The 17,054-nt window shown below is 43.8% G+C and overlaps 1 protein-coding gene across 1 annotated transcript in view; it reads left to right on the top strand.

The window, feature by feature from the left end:
• Window positions 1-17,054, top strand: part of snd1 (staphylococcal nuclease and tudor domain containing 1) — a 213,564-nt gene that overhangs the window by 21,743 nt on the left and 174,767 nt on the right. The window contains exon 10 of the mRNA XM_074625382.1: window positions 7,727-7,831. Coding sequence (XP_074481483.1) covers window positions 7,727-7,831 — 105 coding nt within the window. The remainder of the gene's footprint in view (window positions 1-7,726; window positions 7,832-17,054) is intronic.

Here is a 17,054-nt window from a genome sequence, read left to right as displayed (position 1 = left end):
GGGGGAGAAGTGTCCTTAATATCAAGTACGCAAGAGTACACTCCCTCCTAGTTGTCATCACACATTAGTTCAAATCAAGTGAGATGGACTCCTTGATGCATTTTGGTAACACAGTTGAACTCTGAGTTGACATATTATAGCGTCTTAAGTTGTAGCTTTAATATAGTAAAGCAACTGTGGCCTTAAAACATCAGCTTTAAATCTGTTCCCCTCTGTGTGCATTCTGATGATGACATGCACCCTTCCCCTTCAATTGATATATTTTCCTCTAGGAATGGAGAAAAAAAACAAGTTTAATAACTCCTAAAGTTTGACTTTTGTCTGTGTTTGCTCCCTCCAGACCCTGAACTTTTAAGACCCTGAAAAATTCATGGCTAGCCTGAGGGTTACATAAAAGGTGTTGCTTTGGAAATCTGCTTACAGAATGGATTTGATAAACTGCACACGCCGTAAAGAAGGCGCAAAAAAAAAAAAGAAAAGAGAAAACTATGTGTATGTATATTTTTGCCTGAGTCAGAAGGAAGAGGCTAGAGAAAGGATAAAACATTTATATTATCAGTGTGAGCTGCTCTCAGATCTCTCTGAACCCCCTCAATAAAAGAGGGTTGGATGTGGGGTGTGGGGGTGGAGGGGGGGGGGAGTGAGGGAACATTTGGAGGGTGTATGAAAGAGGCAGAAAGAAAGGGAGAGGGTTGAAGAAGAAATTGAAAGAGTGAGTTTGTGTGTGGCGACTTAGGGGAAGAAGGATGAAAAGACATGAGAAGTGAAAGTCAGTGAATTATCTAGATCCCTGGGACTATGCGTGTCCTCTCTCTGGTATCCTTGCGCAGTTTTTTTACTGCACTGCTGATGCCTCCCCGCTTAAATCGTGGGGCACTTTTTGATCTCTGTAGGACTTTTCTCTGTCCTCTTCCGCATGCTCTCCTCCAAAAGAGCCACAGAGGAGGCTCTTTCTCCATGTCAGCTGCTGCTGAGTTTGTCTTTTTGTTTAGGGAATAGAAGGCCATCATGCACCATGCATCGTGCAAGAGACTTCTACATAATTTATAAAGTTTATGTGGTTAATCTAGAACCATTTTCTGTAAAGGCTGGCCTACACTAACAGAGTTTTCAAATCCCCCCCTAAAAAAAAAGAAAAAAGCTCATATAACAGTTTTGTTCCTATAGTGTGTGGAAAGCCAACGATTTGGCCAAAACAGCACACCATACACTAATGGTACGTTCACACCAAGTGCAAAGCGAACTTTGTGCCCGGCACGATTACATACAAAGTCAATGCAAAGAGGCGAATAGACGCAAATTTGCGCCGGGGCGTCACATGAAATTCACGGGAGTTGAAATATTTCAACTCGAGCGAGAAATTCGCGCGACGCTGTGTCGCGAATGCTTATCAGCGTTGAGATTCTCCTCCTGTCGTCACCGACGTCCCGACGTTGTTGAATCAGAAATGGAGGGAAAAAAATATTGTAGCCATCTGTAAGCACCCAGAGCTACAATAGTACATCACATCTGTACAGCGAACGGATGAAAACTCTGTGTATAAATGTATGTGTATAAACCACAGACTGTCTTATGGTATATGCAACAACAAGCTACTATGATAGCATAGCCTGGCACCATCCATCCATCTGCCTGGCACTGATCGATCCAAATTCCATTCAGAAAAAGAGCAATTTAAAAGTTTGCACAATCGGTTTATTTTGGGTTACACAGTGTGGCTTGCTAAATTCGCTTTCCTCTTGTTGTGAATGTGGCATAACCAATGTCATTCATGAAAAAACGAGTCCCAACTAAAAAAAAAAAAAGAAAAGGAAATCTCGCAAAATCTCTCCCAACAAAACACGACAGGAAGAATTAACGATGTTAGTTTTTGCACCACTTTGTACAGAAAATTCATGAAGAAATAAGAAAAAATGGATGAAGTCATGGAGACATGTTAAATAAACACTCGCGTTGTTGCCACAAGTCAACATTTATTGCATTAGCCCATGCATTAGCTGCGGCCGCCATGACAGCGGTTGTTGTACATCCTCCTTCAGTCATGTTGGTTCCAAATTGTCTATCGTTCTTGTCCCACATGACTGCATCATCGGCTGTCCCAAAACAGCCCAAACGGCCCAAAATGGGCTTGATTATCGTGTAGTGTGCCTGCATAACATAAATATGATCTACGATAGCTTAAAAAGTTTCAACAGGACGATGTGACTCCAAAAACTTTGTGTTGAAAGAGGCAGACGTCATGCTGACCCTGCAGCAGCTTGAGCCATTTTAAAGCCAGTACATATTGGCTAAGGTTACTCAGGTCTGTCATTGCCCCTCCGTACTCGTCCCTGTGACATTTGTCGCCACCTAATACTGCAATGCACCGACTCTCCCGGGGACACATCTATCCATCAATCCCATCATCATACACTCCTCTCCCCTCTTCTCGTCCACTCTGCTTTTCACTTCTTATTATCTGAGTGATGGATAGAGTGGAGAGGCATAGCAGGTCCAATCCCCACAAGTCAATCCTGCTGACGCATCTTTCTTTTTGACTTGTCTCGCCTCTCTCTCCTCCCACCTCTCTACTGGGAACCGGAGAAGTGGATGTAGGCCATGCCCCGATAGTCTTCCTATCCCTTCATTTCCTCCCCCCTTCCCCTCCTCTCCCCCGGGTAACCATCGACCTGCGAGGTGATGGATAAAAGGTGACGTGGTGTAAACCCCTTTACCAGCCTCTCATCACCAGCTTGTCAGGAACGCTGCCACTGTTGCTTTTAGGAGGACCAAATCCATTAAAATATGGTAGTTAAAAAGCCAAACTAGTGTTTGTTTGTGATAGGTTATATGAAGAGTAACAGTGTGTTTGGCAGTAGTACAGATGTCACATTTTTTACCATAATCTCCCTTTAGTTTCGTCACCTTCCAGCTTCTCTTCTCTCTGTCTCTCTCTTTCTGTTTCTGTATCTCTCTCTCTCTCAAACACACAACGCACGCAGTGGCTACTGCTACTATAATGCATTTAGTTTGTGGGTTGGTTTTGGATGGTTGATTAAAGCATATTTTTGCACGTTGCCCGGTGCAGATTGGCTCACACAACGGGCCGGGTGAACTGTGCATCACTAATGAGGTCAGTCAGGAGAACTCCGTAGCTGCATCCTTAGTCATTCAACCTGCGTCTTTCATCAGATAATTAGAGAAAATCTTATGTGATATAAGTTTTACTACATTGACTGAAATGTTCAATATAATCTGATGACTAAAAAAAGGACATTTGACATGGAACTAAGACTAAATTTAAAAAAAAAAAAGCTGACAAAACTAAGACAGTCAATTTTTAGTCATTACTTTAAGTAAATTGTTTTCTAACGATTTTTCTTCGACAAACTATGAAGGATAAAAATGTATAAAATGTCACTAAAACTAATAAGCATTTTGTCTTAAGAGTGAGACTAAATCTAAAATAGCAGCCAAAATGAACACTGGTACTAACGTAACTTACGTTTACAAGACATCCTAACTTAAAACCGGATGTGTATTGTTGTTTTTTTGATAGTGGTGCCACTTGGACAGCAACAGGATACACTCCAACTCACTCAGCCAGATAATGGCATTAAACACAACATTGGACTAAAACCATCAAAACATTTTAAAGGTTATGCTTTATTTGGATGAAAATCTATATATAAGTTATTCACTGTGTCCCTTGTTTTACATTATATTCCACTTCTGATAATACTTAGCTGTATAGTACTTACATAAATGTATTGTCTGGCCTATGTCGGGAGTAAGAAAAACAACTTGAAGAGAAGTGCTCTTTAATATACTGGTGCATAAGAGCAATTGAAGGTCTTGTTGGATAGAAAGCGAAAAGAACACTATGGTTAAGAGATGGCATGAGGGGGCCTCTTGGCTGTTAATACACTGTATGCCCCAGTTAATACAAGTCAGACAGAATGGTTACAAGGTCAGATGGCTTCTTTTAAGAAATTAAAAAAGTCACTTTTGGGGGGCAGATGATGAGAAAAGGGTGTATTGGTTCGTGCCCCAGTTAAACTCAGTCAAGCCATTAGGTGAGAAAGTCTCTCTCTCTAGGTTATTAGTACGTGTCCTCACAGAACATTGTTTTCCCTGCAGCACCTAAGGGCTACGTGCCAGCTTACGGTGTTAGTAATAGCAGCACAAACACCACTAGTTTATTTGAAAGCATGTAATTTGGGTGACAAATCATCTCGGCTGGCAGCGACACTGAAACACTGCTGCCATAGGTGAGGGAGATGATCTGACACGAGTAATGAGTAACTCCTGGCTGAGCCCCCTGTGGTTAAAACCAACTTAATGGATTCGACTGACAACCAACACAGTCCCTGACAGTAGCCAAGATCCTCCTTTTTCGCCCGTGACTGATCTTGGCCACTGCAGATGTCATGTCGGCCACGGGCAGAGGGTGGCAGTAGATCCCCACCTCTCGAGTTGTCAGATCACACCAGTGAGTCACGCTTGCCCGCCTATTTGTCTTCCCCCTACCTGCTCACTCGACCCTCATGGCAGCTACTTTGCAAAAGACTTTTTTTTTTTTTTTTTTTTTGCTCTATTTTTTTTCTATCTATTCTCCATCTTTCCCTTCCGCCTCTGTTCTTGTGATATTTGCCGAGAGATTACACTCCCGTCTCTCTGGCTCGCTCCATCTTTCCGTTCCTCTATCTCGGCGTGTTGATCTGTCCTCCTTCGCCTCTCTCGTCTCGCCTCCCCCGGCTGATAATTAGCCAGTAAATGCTGAGCCATTTTCCTCTGCTCCTGCCACATTCTCTCCCTTGCACTTTATTTACTTGGGCAGGCCACAAAAATGACCTTGTTACAGTGTGAATTTGTGTAGGCTGCGTGTGCATGCCGGCGACGTGCACGCATGCTTCCCCCTCCTCACACTTACTCACTGCATCTCTCCGTCTCTCTCCCTTCCTGCTCCCTATGTCTCTGCATCTCTCCCACTCAGCTCGGTGATTAGTATATGATGTATTTTGGCTGCTGTTGTGGGCAGCCTATTTAGCATGTGGGCTGGTCTAATTTCTGTTCTCTGGTGGCGAATGCAACGGCAGTCTGAAATCTCCCAAAGAGCCCTAATACACCTGGATTTGTGTCTGCCATCTATCAAAAAAACTCAATCTCAATAAAAATGATTTTTTGGTTATTTTGTTTTTCTACCACACAAACACCCACACGGTCCAAATTGTGCTTTCAGCACAGCTCAGACCTGCATCTCTCTCGCTCTCTCTCTCTTTAAGGACTTTAGCTCGAGCACAGCCTACATACGAACCACAGTTTGAGTGATGATGAGGCCATTTAATGCACATGTGGGTGGCAACATGTGTAGGGCGATTGATTTCTCAGTCTCTTGCAAGCGGCCTACTTAACGGCTCCGTGTTTGGATGCCTCCTCCATATCGGTCACATTATAGCCCCAATCTGTCTTTGGACTTGGGAGGGCTCTGGCACATAGAATGGCACATATATATACAGCACACTGGGTTGTGTTACACATATTTGGGAACCAAATACTGTAGTTATATACTCTACACGTCCTCATCCCAAATCGTCACATTGCCGCCACTAGGGATGTGACTGCGAGGACATTTTCCCACAGGTTATTAAACTTGTGACATCGCTGGTGTTACCGATTTACACCGGGCATTTTTACAAGAAAAGATGACGATCAATATGTGTAGCGCTCTTACTTTGACGTACCGTTAGATGGCTGGTGTGTTTGGCCTCTTCGGTCGAGCTTTTGCTGCGGGGGCCGCAGGTTTCCACGCGACGCGGCTCCGCCTCGCACGTCAGCTGCGAACACTCCTTCCTCCTCACGGTGATTACCTCATTGACGTTATTGTTCCCTTATAGCATTGGGTTTAAATCAGAAATGTTGCCAAAATAGGCGCTTTTGCTTTTCGCTTCGACACCAAATCTTCCGCCATCATCTCGTCTGTCAACACTCTCTCTCGTCCGTGTGTGAAATCTGACTCCCGCTCCTCTGAGCTGAGACTCTATACGAAGCAGACACTTCACTGTCAGTTTGTAGCATCTGTCGTCCGAGTATGTATTGATAACATGCCGCTGATATGCAAAAATGAACTAAATGAGTTTTATTCCTGTAAAAAAAACAACTAACTGCTGCTTTATCCTGACCCTTGGTGTCCCTTTTTTTCGGCATCAAATGATCACATGATTGGGCTTAAAACGACTACGTTTGTACAGTGAAAATGAAACTGAACGTTGAGAACAAGGGACACGAACGAACAGCTGATTGTAACGTGACGCACGGAACTAGGGCTGTCCCGAATAATAGTTTTTGGGCTTCGAAGGTATTCGAAGCTTCGCGGTGCAGCAGGCTGACATGTTCTTCTGTCTCCCCTGTTTCAGTGCCGCTGACGCACTACTGTACACACACACGCACCTCTACACACAACAAACAGCAATATCCGTCTGAGAATAACTCATAATAATTCATGTTGAATATGAATAATGAATGATGTCGTGGGATTATTCCTTATTTCGTGTGCTATTTTGGGATTTATACATTATTGTTACATACTTATATATACATTTTTTTTAAAAACGAAGCATTCAAATAGGGATTTGGAGGATGAATACCATGGCAACGGTCGAAGCTTCTTAACATTCGGTTTGTTGGACCCATCCACCTCCCCTCCCTCCCTCCCTCCCGCCCGCCCGGTGTGTGTCTTTTCGCTCTTTAAACTATGTCACCACACTCCCACTCTATTGTAGTTAATGGAACACCCAGTGTGTTTCATACCAGCGCTAAAGGGTGCCATGTGCTGCGGTACCGAACGCTGACGGCTGTGACAAAGCCTCTGTATTTGACGCCCTGGGAATGAGAACAGACTGATGTTCTAGACTAATACTCTTACCTTTTAAACACCTGCACATATTCTCCTGAATAGTACCTGCCATAAGTTAAGGTTGCTACACGGAGAAATAACATCTAAATGCCAAACATAAATTAGTCTTTAGTTACAACTGTAAAGGTCTCCAGAACAAAGTGCTGCCAGCCAGTTTGTTGTGCAGAGGGGCTGTGTAACACTCTCCCAGTCTAGCTTTAACAGGATGTTTGTGTTTTTTAAAGCTGTTCCTCTTGCACTCTGTCTCCCTCTTTCTCCCTCCCTCCCTCCTTCACGGTGCCAATCCCCCAGACAGCGAAACGTCCTCGCTCTGTCCTCCAAACCTTTGCCGGCCTGCTGGGACGACTTAGCTCGCTTACTTACTCAGTCACTCAAGGATCACTCCTTCTTACCTCTCGCTCTCTGCGCCTCCTGTTCGTGACAGCACGCGATCTGCACTGTCACTCTCCTTCCGCCTTTGAATGGATCTCTTCCTCTCCATTTATCCTTTACCTGCTCCTTCACTTCCCATTGTTCTTTCAGTCTATCCACTCACTCACTCACTCACTCACTCACTCACTCACTCACTCACTCACTCACTCACTCACTCACTCACTCACTCACTCACTCACTCACTCACCACAATGCAATGCCAGTCTGTTTTTTTGCTCCAACACTTCCTCCATCCTGCTGGGGGTGTGATTTTTCTGTTTTAGTTTTCTCCTCCGTAGGGATTCACATGTTTTTTGGACCCTTAAATTGATTTCTTATTGAGTCTCTTGTCTTTTTGGTGCTTTCTTCACCCAGTTTATTTATTTTTGACTCAATTCCTCTCTGCTTCTGTCTCTCTAGGTGATGCAGGTGGTCAACGCCGACGCCATGGTGGTGAAGCTCAACTCCGGAGAACTCAAGACCATCCACCTGTCCAGCATCCGGCCACCCAGAATTGAGGGAGAGGTAAAAAAAAAAAACGAACATGCCATGTCTGTCTGCTTGTATGCGTGTACACAGCTTTGCACAGAGCGAGTGGCTACTCGTGTGTGAATAAGTGACTGAATGCGGTTGTATGTGGGAGAGCTTGTGGCCTTGCAATTAATTAGAAGCTCCACAGAGACGACTTGTGTCACTGCTCTCTTGACAGAGTTGCTTAGCTGTTTACACCTCCCCTCTACAGATTCCTGAATATTTATCCATCTCTCTCTCTCTTCTCTTCCCTCACACATTAGTCTTGTCTCTCTCTCTCTCTCTCTCTCTCTCTCTCTCTCTCTCTCTCTCTAAATGACCGTGGGAATAATTTTGACCACTTGGTGGCGCCCCTGCAGTTGGGGCACATGCAAACCCAGTGAGACGCTTGCACACACCCAGTGGTTGCAGCACTGCAGAGAGTGAGGCAGATCGATTTTTTTTTCTTTCTTTCCCCTCCACACTCCCCCCTCTTTCCTCAGAATCACTTCAAGATCGTGAAAACATATACAAGCTTCACACACATACCTAGTCCCAACAATGGAGACGTATATTTATCCACACAATAGGCAGTGTCTTTAAAAAAAAAAACTGTAAGCAGGGACACCTTAGACATCTACTGTCCTAGAAGTCGACTCTCTCCGCCCAAGCTCTGATTATCAAGGTTGAAATGAAGCCCTTTTCATTACTATATAATTAAAACGTGCGTCGCTTCCAAAGGCTTCATTTCAACACCATGTATTTATTTTTAAAAGAAGGAGCGATCAATTTTTATTTCTCAATTACCCTTGGTGTCTGAGTCTAAAGTGCCATCATTTTCTAAATAACAGGCTCAAGACGTCTGAAAATGTCGCTCCCATTAATTAGAAAGTTTTAATGTCACAACAGCAGTGATTCTTCTTTTTGTCAGAGATAATTCGAATGAAAGACATTTTCTCTCTTTGTTTAAAGGTGCTATTGATAACATTCAGCCGCTAGATGCTGCGTTCGTCCTCCCCCTGTTCAATTACATTTACTTCACAACAAGTTGTTTGCCGGCGCTTACCGTCAATCTCAGCCGTTTATCTGGGTTTTTTTTCACACCAAAGCCCTGTTCAGACCTAGTATTAACACGCATCCTGAGTGATCGGATCACAAGTGGACAGCTCTAAGTACAGGTGTGAACACACTCAAGTCGCATTTAGGACGCATTGCGATCCGATCGCTCAGACCACATTCAGAGGTGTCCACATTTGAGCGCCGCCTACTCAACTGACGTCTCTGCACTCCTCAGGTGAATAGACGGGAAGACGTGTGCGCTTGTCTGCCTTGCGGCATGGAAGCAGCCTCTGTGCTCTACTGTATCCTGTCGGTACAATAAATATATATCTTATCTATAGGATACATATCTACAAACTATCAGACTAGGTACATGAAGTGCATTATTATCAGACTGTCGGAGATGTGTCGGTGTTTTTGTTCCGGTGCTTTTGCACAAAGCTGTCACTCGAGAGCTGCCCGTCCGCTTGCTCTCCTCCTCGGCTCTCTGAAGCTCTGTATCCCGCTGTTGTCTGGCAAAAGGCAGCGGTGCCAGCGGCACAGAGGTCACCGGGGACCGCCGGTACAATAACCTTTTATTTCGATGTTAATAAATGTACCCAAGTTCACAAATACATAGGATATTACTACTGACATTCATGTGTGTTCATTACGTCACAATGTCTGCTGCATTAGCAATGTGTTTACTAGACGTTTATTTGCATATAGAGCGGGGAAGTGAGATCACGAGTGGTCACTTGAGACGCACGTGGAGACGCACTCCAGACGTACTTAAAGGTGTCCACTTGTGTTCGGATCACTCAGGACGCATGTTAATGCCAGGTCTGATACCAACGTCGTTTTACTATTGGCTCACAAGCCTTGTTAGAAGTGGCAACCGCATGTCAGATATCTTCCACAGAGATAAACAAAACATTCATTTTGGACCCGCCAAAACTTTTAAGATGATTAATTCATAATCATAATTTTTTTCAGGAAAAACCATACTTTTATACGTCACCTTTCTAAAAGCTCTGTGTCTCTGTGTATTTATTTTTTTTTAAATAATCGTCTACATAAAAATGTTATCAATAAGCGCTTTAACATGTCTGAGGCCGTTTGACGACACATTGTTTACTGTATTATCCGTTTATGAGCGAATGTCTGCAACGCTCCTTTTATCTTTTCAGTTTTGATTGTTTTTATTGACTCCTCTCTCTGCTTGTTCTTTCATTTTATGGTTTTATCTTTTCCTCTTTACTGTTGTCTAGTTTTTACACTCGTCTCCCTCTCTCCCCTGGTGTCGTTAGTTCCTCGCATCATTAAGAGACTGCTTTGTATCTCCCTCTCTCTCTCTCTCTCTCTGCCTCCCTCCCTCCCTCCTTCTGTTCTCTCCTCCTCTCCTCCACAGTCACTTTCTCCTGCCGTCCTCTCCCTCCGGGTGTGCAAGCCGCGGTCAGATTGTTGACCTGCACGGTTGCCCTTCGTGTGTGTTTATTCTCCTTAGCTTTCTGTGGTTGTAACGAGCTTGTGGGCAAAAACATCTCTCCATTTTGTCTCTCTGCCCTTTCTCCTGCTCCTTGCATTCCCCAGCTTTCTCTCCCAACTCTTTTCTGACCTGGTCTTGGCCTCCTTTTGACGATTCTTTCTTTCTCCCACGTTGCTTTTCCTGATTTATTTTCCCACTTTTTTTTTCTGCTTCCTTTCCTCCACTCTTGTCTTTGTTTCTCTCTCCTCCTCCTCCTTTTTCACCATCTCTTGCTGTCTGTCAGTGCCCCGTCTGTCGCTCTGTCTCTGCCTGCACCAGATGCTTCAACAGTATGTGTTTTGTGCTTCATTACCCTGTCGTATGTTACCGGGAGCCCAGATGTGAATGTTGGTGTGTGTATTGTATTGGTGTTATATTGGCACAGTGTTGTGTTGCTAGTTCTTGCACTTCATGCGTATTTAATTACACTTATGTGTGTGTGATTTTTCATGTAAATATCCCTGCAAATTTATCAAAATCAGCCTGTCTGGGTACCAGCTCACTGGGATAGTAGAATGAAATTTATCGTAGTCTGGATGCAATATTACGAGCCCTGTAACAACAATCCATCTTGAACTAGGAAGATCGTGTTCAAATTTACTTGCATAAGTAACATATTTAAGTCTGCAACTAACAATTCGATTCAGCGATTAGTTCTTTGGTTTATAAAAAAAGCCCAAGATGACGTCCTCAAATGTCTTGTTTTGTCCACAACTCAAAGATATTCAGTTTACTGTCATAGAGAAGTGAGGAAACCAGAAAATATTCACATTTAAGAAGCTGGAATCAGAGAATTTAGACTTATTTTTCTTAAAAATTACTCAACTATATTAATAGCCACTTTCTTTGATAATCCATTAATTGGTTTTTCAACTCATCGATGAATCGTTGCAGCTCTAAACATATTGTTTTGCGTTGTAGATTTTTGTTAGTAGCTGTTAATGTAGATATTTTACAAGTGCATAATTGACATTATTGACAAGTTAAAGGAATACTTGAAGCACAAAATGACCATTTGTACATCAATTACTCTCCCTGTATTACCTTTTAGTTCTTGAAGGAAACTGTTTTTCTCGCATGCCTCCACGGTGAACGAAGAATAAAAAAACAGACAAAAGTCTTGATCCATTGACAAACCCTCACACAACTCGTGCAGTATAATCCAAGTCTCATTTATCCAGTCACATGCTCACTACTTCCCAAACACATGCATCTTCGCTAAAACCGTACTATTTACAACATTTCGGACACGCAAGTGCGGGACTGTTAATGCAGGAGTGTTTTAAAATGGTAAGGTTTTAGCGAAGATGCGTGTGTTTGTGAAGTACTGAGCCATACGACTGGATAATTCAAGTCTTGGATTATACTGCAGGAGTTGTGTGAGAGTGTAGTTGTTAAACAAGGCCCCCCATTTACTTTGATTCATCAAAACTTTTCTTTTGGATTCTCCATCTCGATTCTCTTTGAGGCATGCGAGAATTTTTTTTTTTTTTTAAGAATTCAAGGTAACACAGGGAAGAGTAATTGATATACAAATGGTCTTTTTGTGTTTGGAGTATTCCTTTAAGGGAAAAAAAAAAGCATGTGTAAGTTGGAGTGAAATGATATCAGCAACAGAACGTATGCCTTTTATCATTTAAATTAAAACATGAAAGACAATCAGAGGCATAAGATATTATCCAGTGCTTCCTACAGTGCCTTTTTTGTGACTGCAGCAGCAGGACAGGACAGAGCAGGGTCTTGTTTTGGAGGCGGAGGGTGGCGGTCTTACATAAAAAACTGTTGCTGCATCTTTGTGTTTTGATAAGGAATGTTCATGGTGCTGTTTTGTTAGCTAGTTATTTCGGTCTGTGAGCTAAAGAGCTGCCTGCCTGCCTGTCTGTAAAGCTGTTGGCTCAGCTTTGAGTGTTGTCGCTATGGCAGCAATGCAGAGTTGTGATAGGTTTACTGAAGCTATGATGAGCCCTTGGACTGAAAGGTTGAATAAAGGCAACAGAGAAGCACTGACATTTCTCTCATATCTTGACTAAATATGGTTTTATGTTTATGCATAGAGGTCTAAACGGTTCGGTATGCACCTCGCTTTTTTAAAGGCAATGGAATGTATCGTTTAGCACCTCCAAATACTCACCCGCCAAAGTAATTATAGAGAAGAAACACTCTCCTGCCACGGCTAATAGTTGTATCTGTAGGTAGTATTTTTCTTCTCCACCATGCCTAAAGAAAAAATACCGTTAGTACACATATAACATGTACATGCAGTGACAGCACGCGCAAACTGACAACTGATTTGTTTGCTTTGTGAGCTTGTAAGCAGCATTCTGACCTCCGAGGTCACAGCAGGTATCTCTCAGCCACAAGCTCCTACACACACTGACATCGTGTTGGCTAACACTGTCACGAGCGCGCCGGTGCTTCTTGCTTACAGTGCAGCAGACAGACACAAAGACGCCGTCACGGTTTGCGGCGCGGCTTACACACGACACATGCACGCACACACACACACACACACACACAGAGTGACATGCTTGGTTAAGCTGCATTAGCCTGTGTCAGGAAACATCTTGGAAATTGGGCGTCAGCGTGTGCACAAACATGGATTACAAACACACACATGTGCTGTATATGTGTAGAGCCATGCTGGATGTGTGCATGTAGCCTATCTATGAACCCAGGACATCTGCAGAGAGCTCAGAAATGTTGGTATTGTGACAAGTGTGTGTGTTGCACTCTCCGGAGGTCTGTAGGGATTTTCTTGTGCCAGTTGTTGTTATTATCTCTGTCTGTCTGGATGTGTCTGTGCACTGTTTGGCCGCGCATTCTGCAAGCAAAGCCGTTTATGTGTGTTGCTGTTCGGAAGGGGAACCGAGGCCAGATGTACCAGTGCACTGATGAACTGTGACCGCTCCTGCCATCCCCTTCTCCTCCTCCCATCTCCTTTTTAGACCCCTAACGCCACACACACCCCTCTCGTGACTACACTAATTGTGCTCAGACTGACAGATCGGTAGACCAATGGTGTCTGCAGCAAAACACGGACACAAATTTCCTCCTTTTTCACTCTAATTTTTTTTGGCTCCACTCCTCCCCAGTGTTACTGCTGTGGCACATCTTCAGATGTGAGTTATTTTGAGCTTGGGAGTTGGAGTCAGCTTTTTCTTCTCTCTCTCTCTCTCTCTCTCTATCCTCCTCCTCGCCTTCCCCCCCCCCACTTTTTTTAATATTTGCTCTCGTTCTCCCTGTTTTCCTCTCTTCTCTCATGTGCATCAGGACAAGCCCAGTGTAAACACACGAGTGGGGAGAGAGATGTCTATGCTACTCAGTGACTCACTGTTACACCCACTCACTAACTCACTCACTCACAATCGGCGCGTTTGTGCGGGATCTGCTTCGACGATGTCTCGAGTGTTTGCGTGTGTGTGTCTCTTCATGCATCGCAATGCATCTGTGTGCTTATGCGGTTTAAGTAGGGTTAAGGACGCCACTGATGGAGCGCACGGAGAGGTCAACTCACTGTCCTTACATAAGGCAACACAATGACTGCGGCTCATCCCCGCGCTACTCCATACAGCCCTGCCTACTTGTGTTACCTCTCTGCAGTCCACCTTTGTGCGCGTGTGTCGACTTAGTAGATGATTTCGTATCTCGATACATCTCGGCTGCCTCCCATAATGCACCTGTATATCTCTCTGCCTCTCTTCCCCCCCCCCCCCGTCTCTCTTTTCTTCTTATTTTTACTTTCACATTATTAGGTTTATTTTTATACTGGAACGCTGCACACTGATTAGCATCTCTGTAAATACGGCAGGTCTGAAAAGTCTGGCAAAGTATGTGGGCAGAATTTGATAATTTTTCACATCATAACTATGTGAAGTACTTCTGAATGTGTAGATAAGCCTGCAAAAACAAATGACCTCATATTATTTTGTATAGTTGCACAGCTGCTGTTTTGAACAATTGCTATACAGTAGTATGTTTTTGTTTGCTTGTGTCTGCACATGATAATGAATTGCAGTCAAGACATCAAGGTCCAAAACACAGGTGGTAGAATATGGAAATAAAAAATGTGTTATGATTAAATGCAGTGAAGAGCAGGATGCTGAAAATACAATGAAAACAGATAAAGTAAATCATCCAAATGTTGTCAAATAGAGAATTGACACCATACCAAGCCAAAACAAAAGCGCAATTGGAAGGGGACTTGAGTGTTCTCAAGTTTGTGTATTACAGTAAGACAATGTTTGTGTTGACTTTCAGTGGCTTTTCAGAACAGAATCTCTTTCATGCAAATATCACTGCAGGAATATAACTCTTGAAGTTTGATACAAAGGAACAGTGTGTAACACTTCGGGAGATCTAATGGCAGAAATGGAATATATTATTCATAGCTATGTTTTCATTAGTGTATAATCACCTGAAACTAAGGATCGTGTATTCGTTAGCTTAGAATTGAGTCTGCATAGGGAGATATGAAGGGCTGCGCCATGTTGCTCTGCCAGGTTTCTACAGTAGTCCAGAACGGACAAACCAAACACTCGCTCTAGAGAGAGCCTTTTTGCGTTTTTACGTTACCTGCAGGCCACCGGAAGCCAATGTTTTTTTTTGAATAGGTTTTTAGTTCGATGCCTGAAATAAGGTCTGTGGTTAACACAAGCTAGAGAGATTTTAACGTTTTGTTCTATGTCTTAAAAAAAGGCGGTTGCTAACAAGTGGCTAAATGAGACTACTTAATGTCATCATGCCGACTCGTCCGCCTTTACAGCCTCGTTGTGTATACTCGCGCTCATGCGACCGTGACACGCTTCATAAATCATAAAGTGGTGTTTATTTGTGGAGATTATCATGCTGAACAAAATGTGCGAGTATCATAAACGTGTGTTTGGCACAGAGCTTATTTTCTGCAATAATCCAAAAACCAATGGAAAAATCCCATTCGCTTTTTGTCGCGGGGAACCAGGGTGATGTTAACTTCGTGGTCGGCCTACAAAAATAATTCATCCCTGCACCACTCTGTTATGGTAAGGATGGCCTCTGAGCTATGCGAACGGCGTTACCACGGTTTTGCACTCAGCGGCTCACGTTACCACAGTCTTGGAAAGGAAGGAGTGAGCGGAGGGGGTACTCAGTTGGTTGCAATCTGCAACCACACCGCTAGTCGCCGCCAAATCCTACACACTGTACCCTTTAAGCAGTCGGACCCATCTGGTCCCTACTCTCTATTTGTGACTGTGGCTTGCTTACACTCTTTGTTTTTGTCTCTTCCCCTCCCTCCCTCCTCACTTCTGTCCCCATCCTCCAAATCTTATGTTTGGCCATGTGTGTGCCCTCGGCGTGCCCCTAGCCTGGCATGACATGCTTTGACTTCAAGTTTGGGAGGGCGATGATGACAAGGGAAGGGGGGAGTCGCCCACTTTGTGATTCACTTGGGCACTAGTGGCTGGGGCGAGGCAGATTGGTAGCCGCCAGTATCCCCTCCTCCTCACTACTGGGGTGACTATTTTTTTGCCCCATTACACTATTTGGCTGACACTGTTGATAAAAGCAAAGGACTTGACTTGCTTGTGTGTGTGCTAGTGCTGCATTAGAAGATGATATGAATGCTGCTTTTGAGAGGCGCAGTATTGTCCCCACCTGAACTCATTTTTTGAACAGATTTTTGTTTGGACACAGGGCCATTTATAAATGGGCGCTTTGTGTGTTGAGACGGATGCAATATGTGCGATATTATCCAGTGGATTCCAATTTGCTTTGTGCTTTCAATAGCTGAATATGTTCAGCAATATTAGAGATTTTTCTTTTTCAGGCAGCACTGCACTTAGTCTAACACACTGCATCCCTGTGTTTGTCCGCAGGGCCAGTCTGACCGTCTGTCTGGTCCAAATATTAAAAACACTGCACACATTGAATCTCAGTGTCGCTGCCTTTACTCACTGCTTTAGCTCACATTTCTTTTTTGTTCGACGTTGTTATTTACGTCCCAGCTAATTTACCTGCACCAGTCTGGTAGCAGCTAATCACGTTGTTACGGTACTACAGGTAATTTCATTCTGAAATCCAGGTTCTCTCTCGCGTCTATTGTGGGAATCACTTCAAGTCGGTTTAGTAATGACTTCTTTGTATTCCGGCGTAGGCACAATAATGCTGTGAATGTAAGGTTATTAGATTAGATATATTAGATTTTGTATTGTAGCACCACAACCCGGCTACATCCTTCATGCTCTGTGCTTACAGGAAGCGTACGCCTTCCCTCTCTCCGTCTTTCGCTCCCTCTTGCATTGTCTCCCTCTCTCCACCGCAGCCCTCTGCAGCCATTTAATGTTTATGCATGCACAATTGAGTAATGTTGTTAGGCATACAGTAGTAAATGTTGACTGTTTAAGGCTCCCAGTGCGCCGCTTAATCAAAAAATAATGTCCACTTTGTCTGGGGACACACGCACACACACAGCAGCGTATTTCTCTCCAAAATGTAGGTTACACACACTCTTCTCAATCAGTTAAATGCAAAACTAATGCCTAATACTGTACACCGACTCCCCCCCACCCACCCCCCCGACTCCACCGCCACACATCAGAAAAGCATGACGCGCTCCTGAGTCATGATTTCACCCTTGAAGTTCCAGAAAGCTGCAAAATGCTTGCAGCAGTAGCAGCCACACATTTTGCAGCCCAG

The sequence above is a fragment of the Sebastes fasciatus genome, chromosome 23, assembly GCF_043250625.1.
Source record: "Sebastes fasciatus isolate fSebFas1 chromosome 23, fSebFas1.pri, whole genome shotgun sequence".
In the NCBI taxonomy this organism is placed as follows: Eukaryota; Metazoa; Chordata; class Actinopteri; order Perciformes; family Sebastidae; genus Sebastes; species Sebastes fasciatus.
This window is presented reverse-complemented; position numbering and strand designations above follow the sequence as displayed.